The 12342-nt window shown below is 39.1% G+C and overlaps 1 protein-coding gene across 1 annotated transcript in view; it reads right to left on the bottom strand.

Moving 5' to 3' along the window:
• FREM2 (FRAS1 related extracellular matrix protein 2) overlaps nucleotides 1-12342 on the bottom strand; it is a 288153-nt gene that overhangs the window by 104702 nt on the left and 171109 nt on the right. Inside the window, exons 5-6 of the mRNA XM_006873709.1 lie at nucleotides 7689-7814; nucleotides 5592-5843 (exon numbers count right to left, since the gene is read on the bottom strand). Of these exons, the coding sequence (XP_006873771.1) occupies nucleotides 5592-5843; nucleotides 7689-7814 (378 nt within the window). The remainder of the gene's footprint in view (nucleotides 1-5591; nucleotides 5844-7688; nucleotides 7815-12342) is intronic.

Below are 12342 nucleotides of genomic sequence, written 5' to 3'. Positions count from 1 at the left end.
GTTGAAGAGCAAAGATGTCAGCTTGAGGACTAAAGTACTCCTGACACAAGCTACGGTATTTTTAATTACCTCATATGCATGCAAAAACTGGACAGTGAATAAGGAAGACCGTAGAAGAATTGATGCTTTTGTGTTATGGTGTTGGAGGAGAATATTGAAAGTGCCATGGGCTGCCAAAAGAACAAACAGATCTGTGTTGTAAGAAGTGCAACCAGATTGTTCCCTGGAGACCAGGATGGCCAAACTTCGTCTCTCATACATCAGACATATTGTCATGAGGGACCCATCACTGAAGAATATCATGTTTGTTAAGGTGGAGGGCCAGAGAATAAGAAGAAGACCCCCCAGTGAGATGGATAGGCAAAGTGGCAGCATCAATGTGCTTAAGCATGGCAACAATTGTGAGGTTGGCCCTGAACCCAGGCAGTGTTTCGTTCTGTTGTACAAAGGGTCATTATGAGTCGGTACCAACTCAATGGCACCTAACAACAACAACAACAATCTTCATTATGGAGTCCTAATGTGGCATTGTAGGCTAATGCGATGTACTGCAAGGTCAGTCTGAACCACAAGATTGGCAGTTCAAGCTCACCAGCTGCTCTTTGGAAACCCTAAACAGGGTCACTATGAGTTGGAACTGACTTGACAGCATTTAACAACAACAATCTTTATTATTATCAGTACTGTTTAATAGCAATCAACAAGCACATTGAAGCTGTCTTAGCTTATAGAGCCCACAAATGATTTTCTTTGTACATCACTGGACACTGGCTGGTGTAAAGTATAAAGTACAGCGTGACTCTGTGGGTTCAGGCAGTCTTTCATATCATAAAACTAAACAGAAACAACAAAAGACAAAGATCCCATTGCCAGTCAATTCTGGCCCATGGTGATCCAATGTGTGTCAGAGTATGACTGTGCTCCATAGAATTTTCAATGGTGTAAACTTTTGGAAGTGGACTGCCAAGTTTTTCTTCTGATGAACCTCTGGGTGGGCTCAAACTACCAACTTTTCAATAAATAGATGAGTGTTAATGATTTGTGTCACCTACGGTCTCCTTTCATATCCTAGGTGAAACCTTGACTGGAATTCCAAGGACAGGAAGGGTTAAGAAAGGCTAAGAAGCAGGAGAAGAACATTTTCCATTAGAGGCTAGGCCCAGTAGATGGTTATGACTCAACAGACTAATCGGACTGTCTTAAAGCCCTTGCTGGCAGGTTTCCTCTAAGTTATTTGTTATTGATAAAAAAAAGCTGAATAACTGAGACATTACTCACAATGCAAAAAGATTAATCTGTTAGTATGGGATTGTTCAACATGCTGCATTATTTTGGTCCAAGGAATAATTCCTTCTTTGGTGGGTCATAGTAATGTCATAGTTGAGCTTTTGAAGACTTGATGAAAAATGCACCCGATGAACTGTGACCTGGGTTTCATTTGCTAACTGGTATTTCAGAAGACTGGGAAGAGAGAGTAGTCAGTCACCTACCTGGGTAGCAAAATGTGATAGAAGTGGTTTATTTCCAGTGGGGACCCTACTGAGCTTATTTCCCGTCACCTCTTATCTCCATGCCTTCCCTTCCCTCCTTTGAGCAGACGTTCATTCATTTCCTCCTCTAATGCTTTGGACCACTCTATTGAATCCTTGGAGTGCTGGTGTGGCGCTGTGGGTTAATGTGCCAGACTGCAAAGCCATTTGAACTGCAAGGTCAGCGGTTCAAGCTCACCAATGGCTCCTCGGAAACCCTATACAGGGTCGCTATGGGTTAGAACCGACTGAACGGTACTTAACAACAACAATTGAATCCTTAGCCCATCTTTCATTTTCTCTCTTGAGACCCACTCTCTCCATTCCTCTTCTCTGTGCCCCCCACCCTTTATACAATGACTGGACAGGTCATTGTGAAGCTTTTAAGTATATTTTTAAAAATTTACAATATTTGTTGAATAACATTTATAAAACTTGTATAAGAAATAAGATAACTTTATTCTTTATAGGTTTCAGCAGATTAAGTAACAAGTACTTTTATGTATTATTGTTTCTTGATTGAGGCCAGGGAAGTGTGCCTATCCTCTAGCCCTACCTTTTCCTATGTGTGTATTTTTCTTATGTATGTTTATGACAGTGTTTTTTTTGTTTTGTTTTTTGTTTTTCTGAACACGACTTTCATGTGTTTTTATTTCTGGTTAGGACTATGATTAACCATAGTGCCTGCTTCTTCCCTGTCAGTAGCTTCACTTCCCTGCCAGTCCATGGAATTATTTAAACAAGCCAATCACATCCTCCGGCAGGAAGCAGGCATCTCTTCACCCACTTGATACTACAAAACCTGCCTCCCACAGCCCCTGCTGGCTTATTGATGCCACGTTCAGTCCCTAGGTGGCCTGTGTGGTGTATAGTACCTTCCACTCCCAGACTATGAATGTTGTTCATAGTTATGTGCCATCAAGCCGGTTCTGACTCATAGCAACCCCAAAAAGGGTTTCTGAGGCTGCAAATCTTTATGGAAGCAGAAAGCCTCATCTTTCTCCTGTGGAACCAGGGGTAGTTTCAAACTGCTGACCTTAAGGTTAGCAGCCCAACTCATAACCACTACACTCCCAGAGCTGCTATGCTTCCAGAGCTCACTGTAAATACAGGTGACTAATAGATGATGTGTTAGGTGTCATGTGTTAGACAGAGGAGAGAATCTAAATAGCACTTTGGCATCTCACAATCAAAGCCTCTGACAATCCATTCATCAGCTCTGTGTTCTGGAACAAATAGTTCTGTTTTTACTACTCCATTTATAATACCAACTATTTACCAAAAGATTACAAGGACTAATGCTGATAATAGATGGTGTTTTATAAATATAATGTCATGAAATAGTTCATCAGCCTCTTCACTACTAAGGGACACGTGTTAGAGGCAGGGTGATATCGTGCCAGGCTATGCACTTGACTGACTCTCCCATGTACTAGTTTAAGTTCAAGGCACTCACTCAACATCTGTAAGTCTCAGCCATGCCATCTGTAAAACAAGGATAATAACTTCACTTCCATTCTGGTAAAGGTTTGGTGATGACATGTGAAAAGGCTTGCCAACTAATAAACAAAGGTTTCTTACTGTACAGGTAGTTTTTTACTGCATATTTCATAGCAATCCAGACATGAAAGGCTTCTGTCAGCAACTACATTAAATTAAAGTCATTATTTGTTACATTTTCTATCTTTTAATTAAACCTATCTGTATCTACATCTTTATCTATATACCAAAAAAAACCAAATTTGTGGGTGGGTTTTGATTCATGGTGACCCTATAATGATCCTGTAAAGTAGAACCAGCTGTTCCATGGGAGAAAGATGAGGCTTTCTGCTCCCGTAAAGATTTACAGCCTCAGAAACTCTGTACAGGGTCGCTATGAGTCGAAACCAACTCCATGGCACATTACCACCCCCACCATAGAGTAGAACTGCCCCAATAGGCTTTCCAAGGCTCTGAATCTTTACGGAAGTAGACTTCCACATCATTCTCCCACAAAGCAGCAGGTGGATTTCAACCACTGACTTTTCAGTGAGCAGTCAAGCTCTTAACACCACTGTGTCACCAGGGGTCCTGATATGGACTTCTGGTGTGATGCTGTAGGATCAACACTGAGCTGTGAACTACAGGGTCTGTAGTTCAAATATACCAGCTACTCCTCAGAAACCCTATACAGGGTCACTATGAGTCAGAACCGATTCTATGGCACTAACAACAACAAATTTATAGATATATGGGTATATTTATAGATATATGCAGATGTTTATCTTTCTCCTCAATATTTAAATAAAAATATAGTGCTAATTAAGTTATATATCTGGATGATAAATCAATGGGTAATGAGGACAATTATATTGTTTCAGTGTTGTTGTTGTTGTTAAGTGCTATTGAGTCAGATCCAACCTGTATAGGGCTCCCAAGGAGCAGCTGGTGGGTTTGAACTGTCCAGCTTGTGGAAAGTCCAGTGCTTAGATGTTCAAATTACTTTGTCTCTCTCAGGATCAATTAATTTAAACTAAAATTTCTGTACAGAATTGTAGTTGTCGTTAAGTGTCATTGAGTCAGTTCCAACTTATAGCAACCCTATATAGGAGTAACTGGTGAGCTTGAACCACCGACCTTGTGGTTCAAACTGACTTTGCAGTCCAGCACATTAACCCAAAGCACCACACCAGGACTCCATGTACAGAATAGGGCTATTAAACTCATAAACTAAATCAAAGATTAAAAATATCATTATAGTTTTTAGGGTATTATCTATGTTTCAAGGAACACTGGTGGTATAGTGGGTTAATCGTTGGGTTGGAGTGTTAACAAAAATGTTGGCAGTTCAAACACATCTGCTCTGCGAAGGAGGAGGCTATCTCCTCCATGAAGATTTACTGTCTGGAGAATCCTATGGAGCAGTCTACTCCGTCCTGTAGGGTCTCTATGAGCTTGGAGTCCAAATCAACTGGACGGCAGTGGGTGGTGTCTATCTACTTCCTTGATTATGAGTGAAAGCATTCCTAACTCTTATCATCAGCTTATGACCTTTTCAGTATAAAATTGACACCACTCTATCTCACAGGACTGCTTGGAAGATAAAGGACAGTGACACACCATGGACCGAGGATCACACCCTCACAAGGCACACTGCTGTCATAACTGCTCACTTTCTTCCTGGCACTTAACTAACAAACATCTTCCTCATGTATCATTTTCAGCTCTCTGAGGTGTAAGGTTATTTGGTATCAATGTCTTTTGAACCTCCTGAAGTTTCGCTCCTAACCAAAAGATTCTCTGCCTCACTCCAATTTCTCCCTCTTTCGTCTACCATGAGGAAGAAATTCAAGAGACATCTGATTGTTGGAGGTGCTAGCTCCCCAGTTTATTTCACTTATTCACAAGATTTTCTTCAATATTTCCTGTTGTTCTCTCCACATAAAAAAAGACAAAATGTTTGTCGAATGGGTCAGATGAACTCTGCTCCTTTTCTACTAGAAAGGATGACTTTATGATAACTGCTTTTCTCTGGGGAGGAGTGCCCCCCTCTTTGAGGGCAGGGAGCTTCCTGTTGAACTTAATTTTCCATTTATTTGTGATCTTTCTGGTTTTTCATTTAACAGCCTTGTCTGACAGGCTTCTTTGAAAAAACAAAAAAACAAAAAAAAAACAAAAAAACTTCAAAACTGAGATTAAAGTTCCAAAGTAAAGCTTTTAAAAAGAAAACAACAATGAACACCAAAACAACAACAAAAAACAAACAAAAGGAGCTCAACGGGTTTATTATAATGGCTTTGGCTCTTTATCAAGAAATTCATTGTTCAGTCACCTACTAGTCAATAGTTTCTCAAAGAAAAATGCACAGAGAAAAAAGCACACACATCGTATGACCCTCCCTTTTAAGAACGTTAAATCAAGAAAGACAACTGCCATCTCTGAAACTTAATCACACTATAAAATCAATCTTAAAATAGAGTACTTGTAATTCTTTTAGATTCCCATTCTTCTGTCTAGAAAGTTGTGACTAAGATTTTTACTGTTTTGTATGAGGAAGAAATTTTTAGGTGAATTGGTACTTACCATCATCTTTGTCGGGCACAATTGTGACCTGAGCCCCTGGAAATGCTGATCCAATTCTACCACCCATGGGCATACTCAGAAGGACCTGGAATGTTTCCTTCTCTTCGTACAAGGAGTCATCAATGACAACAATCCGACACATTTTCTCCCGTTCATCTTTGTCAAATTGTACAACACTGGTATGGTCCTCAGGTCTGGATATGTAGTCAGAATAGGACAGCACCGATGTTGGGACAGTTCCAGTGGCCGTTCCTGGAGCCAGAGAGAATCCAAAAGCTTTGTATATAGAACATATTGCAAGGAGATTTCCACAAACCATCATTTTCATATGTAGCATTTTAATAGTCAATGTTGTTATTGTTAAGTGCCCTCGAGTCAGTCCTGACTCATAGCAACCCTGTATAGGGTTTCCGAGGAGTGATTGGTGAGTTTGAACCACTGACCTTGCAGTCCAGTGCTTATCCTACAGCACCACACCAGGATTCCTAGTGGTCAATAGGTATATTTTAACACTACTGGGATTGCAGTACCAACTGCACACTATTCTAGTCCACCACCATCTGCATCTGTTGTACTGTGGTGGCTTGAGTATTGCTGTGATGTTGGAAACCACACTGCTGGGTCTTCAAACACCTGCAGGACCACTATGGATAGAGGTTTCAGCAGAGCTTCCAGACTAAGACAGACTAGGAAGAAAAGCCTGGTGATGCACTTCCAAATTTTAGCCAATGAAAATTGTATGGATCACAACAGAATATTGCCTGATATAATGCTGGAAGATGAACCCTGTAGGTTAGAAGTCCTCCAGATACACAGTGGCCTCAACAGTGAGGCTACCAACAATCGTGAAGTGGCTCACTGTTCCCTCCTGTTTGTATGTGGAGTCGTCATGAGTCAGAGCTGACTGATGGCACCTAGCATGAACAACACTGGTCTAGCGTTATGAGTCAATTTCATAGGGGTCTCAAACACAACGTCTGCTAAATTTTAAGTATTTTTATTTGTCTTTCCTGCCAATGAACCTTTAGGTCCACAGACAATTATAAAATAGTAGCTGTCATTATTAAAATGAAAGATTCCTAGTAGTACAGTGGTTAAAGGCACTACCAAAGGTACACAGTTTGAATCCACCAGCAGCTCTGCAGGAAAGGTGTGGCAGTCTGATCCTATCAAGATTACAACCTTTGAGACCTTATGGAGCAGTTCTACTCTGTCCTATAAGACTGCTATCAGTTGGAACCAACCTGATGGCAATGGAATAATAGGTTAGCATTAAAATGCTTACTACATGTAGGCAAAGTGTCAAGCACTCTGCACACATTGCCTTATTAACTTCCTCAACCACTCTATTGGATTGTACACATTTGGTAACTGAAGTTTACAGAGGTAAACCTTACTCTGAGATCCAGAATGCAATCTGATTCTGAAGTCTGTTTTAATTACTCTTCTATACTGCCTTTCAAATCAAATACTTAATGATCATTTTATGAAAGTGTGTTCAGATATCAATATTTTATATGAGTTTTTCTTTCATATTCTTAGAAAATCAATGTGTTTCCTAGGATAGTGTTGTATATATTAATGAACAACATTATTAATTTTAAAGCTGTATTCTATAAATCCATCTTATTATCTGTAAGATGAAACTTATCTATGAGCAGGACAAATATAAAATTTGTGTGGATTGGGTTTCATACTGGTTTTAGATTAGTTTGGAATTAGTTTTTTTCTTTGGGAGTGCATTGCTTTACCTCCTTTTTTATTTTTTTCAAACAATAATGCCTTTCTACTTGAACAGGCTTGGGCTGAGGATCTTTAGCTTTTAGCTTCAGTTTCCCCAAAGCCTTGCCCAAAGAATATCACAGGAATTAACCAAGTGAAATCAGAAGTGAAAAGAAATAGAAAAATCCTTCAGGCCACCTTAGTGGGATTTTCAAAGGAGCAGTATTGAAGGGAAACTTCTAGACTGGTTCTTTTTTTTTCTTTATGAAAAAAGTAATAATAAAGTGTAACCCTCATGGCAAAATGCAATGGATCCAACAAGTTAAAGAGGCATTTATGTCTTTGGGGAGACAGTTTATTTGAAAATCAGCTTACCTTGTTGTGTGTAACAGATTACCATCAGTTCCTGACTAACATCTCCACTTCGCCTGATGGGAATGAACAGTTCTCCAACATCCTCTTCAATGGAATATTCAGATTGAGGAATAAATACAGTGGACTCTACAGAGAAAACACATAATCACAGTCACTAAGATTCACATGTGAACAAGTCTATTCATATTAAAATTCCTCTAATTACTGTTTTTTTGCCTTGCATATTCTTTTAGAACAAGGCAGTGTGAACAGGAGAAAAGAAGCAGAAGGAAAAATAGGTGTAGTGTTAACTGGTGACCCAATCTAGAAACCAAACCCACAATCACTTTCATTTCTTCCTTCTCAATTAATAATTAACACATTCTGTTGATATGTTTCCTCTAAATCAAATCTGTTCTCCTAGCAGAAGTTAAAATCCTCCAGTGGGACAGAATTCTAATGCTAGAGGAGATCTCAGAAGCCATTGTACTCCACTTATTAGTTTACAGATGAGGAAATTTAGGCTCAGAGAGTTGAACAATGTTACTGGATATGTGAGGATTAGGACTCAGATCTTGCAGTTTTCCTTGTGCTGTTGTTTTCAGTCTGATGCGTTCCTTTAGAATGATTACCAGCAAACAAAAATCTTGTGGATGTCAAGTAGATTCCTACACATGGCAACCCCATGTGTTACGGAATAGAACTGTGCTGTATTGGGTTTTCAACAGAAGCAGTACACCAGGTCTTTCTTCTATGGTGTTGCTAGGTAGATATAACCATCAAGTTGCAAACTGATTGCTTCACCTAGGGACAGTTAACATGCTCAGCTGCTAATAGAAAGGTTGGAGGTTCAAGTTCATCCAGAGGTGCCTTGGAATAAAGGCCTGTCATTCTACTTCTGAAATATGTCATTGAAAATCAGTAGAGCACAGTTCTATTCTGACATACACATGGTTATTACGAATTAGCCACCACTTGTATGTCAGTTTGTTGTATTGAAGTAGCTTGCGAGTTGCTGTGATGCTGGAAGCTATGTCAATGGCATTTTAAATACCAGCAGGGTCACCAATGGTAGACAGGTTTCAACTGTGTTTTTAGACTAACAGAGACTAGGAAGGAGAGGAGGACTACTTCTGAATTTTAGTCACTAAAAAGCTTATAAATAGCAGTGGAACACTGTCAGATAGCACCAGAATGTTGTCAGAATATTGTCAGATATAGAGCCGGAAGATGAGTCCTTCAGGTTGAAAGGTACTCAAAATACCACCCTGGAAGACTTGTCTCTTCAAAGTACAGTTGCTCATGATGATAAGAATGGAGTAAAGCTTTCAGGATCTTCATTTGCTGATGAGGCACAACTCAAAATGAGAAACAGCTGTAAACAACCATTAATCATCACAACATGGAATGTACGAAGTATGAATCTACGAAAATTGGAAGTTATCAAAATGAAACAAAAACTCATAAAGATCGCTATCCTAGGCTTGTTGAGTTGAAAGAGACTGGTATTAGCCATTTTGAGTCTGACACTCATATGGCTTACTATGCCAGGAATGGCAAATTGAAGAGAAATGGCATTGCATTCATCATCAAATACAATATTTTAAGATTTATCTTGAAGTATAATGCTATCTGTGATAATATCCATAGGCCTACACTGGACTGCAAGATTGATGTGAAACACAAGGTTGGTGGTTCAGGCTCAACAGTTGTTCCTTGAAAACCCTATACAGGGTTGTTATGAGTTGATGCTGATTGACAGTATTTGACAACAGCAACAACAACAAAGACCAGTTAATACCACTATTTTTCAAATTTATTCATTGGCCACTAAAGCTAGTGATGATGAAATTGAAAAATTCTACCAGCTTCTTCCGTTGGAAATAGATCACACATGCAATCAAGACGTATTGACAATTAGTGGTGATTGGAATGCAAAGGTTGGAAACAAAGAGGAAGGATCAGTAGTTGGAAAATATGACCTTATTGATAGAAACAATGCTGGAAATCTATGTTAAAATTTTGCAAAACCTATAACTGGTTCATTGCAAACACATTTTTAAAAACAACATAAAGATGACTACACAAATGGACCTCACCAGATGGAATGCATAGAAATCAAATTGACTACATCTGTGGAAAGAGACCGTGGGAAAGCTCATATCATCAGCCGAAATAAGGCCTGGGTCAGACTGTGGAACCAGCCATCAATTGCTCACATGTGAGTTCAAGCTGAAGTTGAAGAAAATTAAAACAAGTCCATGAGCGCCCAAATATGACATACATACAACATACCCCACCTGAATTTAGAGATCATGTCAATAACAGATTTGATATATTAGACACTAATGATCGATGCGAGTTGTGGGATGACATCAAGAACATCACACAGGAAGAAAGCAAAAGATCATTAAGAAAACAAGACAGAAGAAAAAGACCAATATGAATGTCAGAAAAGACTTGGAAATTTACTATCCAGGGTAGAGATGCTAAAACAAATGAACCAAGTGAGGAGGTACAAGAGCTGAACAGAAAACTTCAAAGGTCATCTAGAGAAGACAAAGTCAAAAATTATAACAAAATGTGCAAAGACCTGGAGTTAGCAAACCAAAAGGGAAGAATACGCTCATCATTTTTCAAGCTTAAAAAAACTGAAGAAAAAAATTCAAACCCTGACATGAAATACTGAAGTATTCTTTGGGAAAAATATTGAATGATGCAGAAAGCATCAAAAGAAGTTGGAAGGAATACACAGTCACTATTCTTAAAGAAAATAGTGGATGTTCAACTGTTTCATTGAAGAGCAAAGATGTCAGCTTGAGGACTAAGTTGCGCCTGACCCAAGCCATGGTATTTTCAATAACCTCATATGGATGCGAAAGCTGGACAGCGAATAAGAAAGATTGTAGAAGAATTGATGCCTTTGAATTGTGGTGTTGGAGGAGAATACTAAAAGTGCCATGGGTTGCCAAAAGAACCAACAGATCTGTTTTGGAAGAAATGCAGCCAGAGTGCTCCTTTGAGGCCAAGATAGCTAAACTTCGTCTCTCATACTTTGGACATATTGTCAGGAGGGAACAATTGCTGGGGAAGGATATCATGCTTGGTAAGGTGGAGGGTCAGAGAAAAAGAGGAAGACCCCCAACGAGATGGATTGGCCAGGTGGCAGCATTGATGGACTCAAGTGTGGCAGCGGTAGTGAGGTTGGCCCAGGATCAGACATTGTTTCGTTCTGCTGTACATGGGGTCACTATGAGTCGGTTCCGACTCGATGGCACCTGACAACAACAACAACATTCTTAAAGAAAATAGTGGATGTTCAACTGTTTCAAAAGGTAATATATGATCAAGAGCCAATGGTACTAATGAATAAGTCCAAAGTGCACTGAAGGCAAAGTACTGCTTAAGAAGAAGGTCAAAGTTAGAGACCTCTCCCTGGTCGAAAAATTTACCTCACTGACAAAGTAGTCAAAAGAGACTCATATTGGTACAACAAAATGTACATAGACCAATGGAACAGAATTAAGAACCCAGAAGTAAAGCCATCCACCTCCAGTCAGCTGATTTTTAAAAAAGGGCCAAAACACATCAAATTAGGAAGATGGTGCTGGAAAAACTGGAAATCCATTTGCAGAATGAAACAAGATCTATATTTCACACCATACACAAAAACAAATTCAATATGAATTAAAGTCCTAAATGTAAAACCTAGAACTATAAAGATCATCAATGAAAAAATAGGAACAAACTTAGGGGTTCTAATACATGGAATAAATGCACTGTCAAACAGTACTAAAACCACAGAAAAATTAAAAGACACACTAGAAAAGTGGAACCTCCTAAAAATTAGACACTTATGTGTATCAAAAGATTTTTCCAAAATGGTAAAAAGGAAACCTTTTTTACGACTTATCAGACAAGAGACTGGTGTGGTGCTGTGGGTTAATGCGTTGGATTGCAAAGTCAGTTTGAATCAAGAGGCCGGCCATTCAAGCTCACCAGCTGCTACTTGGAAACTCTATACAGGGTTGTTATGGGTTGGAACTGACTCGACGGCACTTAACAATAACAACGGACAAGAGACTAGTAGCTAAAATTCATAGAAAAGTAAAGCACCTCTATATGAAAAAGACAAACAACCCAATTTAAAAATGGGCATTGGATATGAACACTTCACCAAGGAACACAATCAGGCAGCTAATATGAAGAAATATTCACCATCATAAGCCATTAGAGCAATTCAAACGAGAGATAATCTCACCCCAGCATTAATAGCAAAGTTCAAAAACACAGAAAACAATAATTGTTGATGAGGGTGTGGGGAGACTGTTGGCTGGACTGTAAAATGGTTCAACCATTGTGGAAAACTGCAAGGCACTTCCTCAGAAAATTGGAAAAAGAAATACCATATGACCCAGCAAAAGAGTCAGGGAGTGAGTAGATATATGCACACCAACATTCATCGTAGCACTCTTCAAAATAGCAAGGAGATGCACACAGTCAAAATGTCCATCAATGGAGAATGGACAAACAGACTTAGGTACATACTCATAATGGAATACTATGCAATGTTTAACAATAACAATAAATCTGCGAAACTCCTCATAACATGGATGAATTTGAAGGATATTATGTTGAGTGAAATTAGTCAATTACAAAAAAAAAAAAAAAAAAA

This window comes from Chrysochloris asiatica, unplaced genomic scaffold (genome assembly GCF_000296735.1).
Source record: "Chrysochloris asiatica unplaced genomic scaffold, ChrAsi1.0 scaffold00250, whole genome shotgun sequence".
Taxonomy (NCBI): domain Eukaryota; kingdom Metazoa; phylum Chordata; class Mammalia; order Afrosoricida; family Chrysochloridae; genus Chrysochloris; species Chrysochloris asiatica.
The sequence above is the reverse complement of the archived record's forward strand: the minus strand, read 5'-3'. Positions and strand labels throughout refer to the sequence as shown.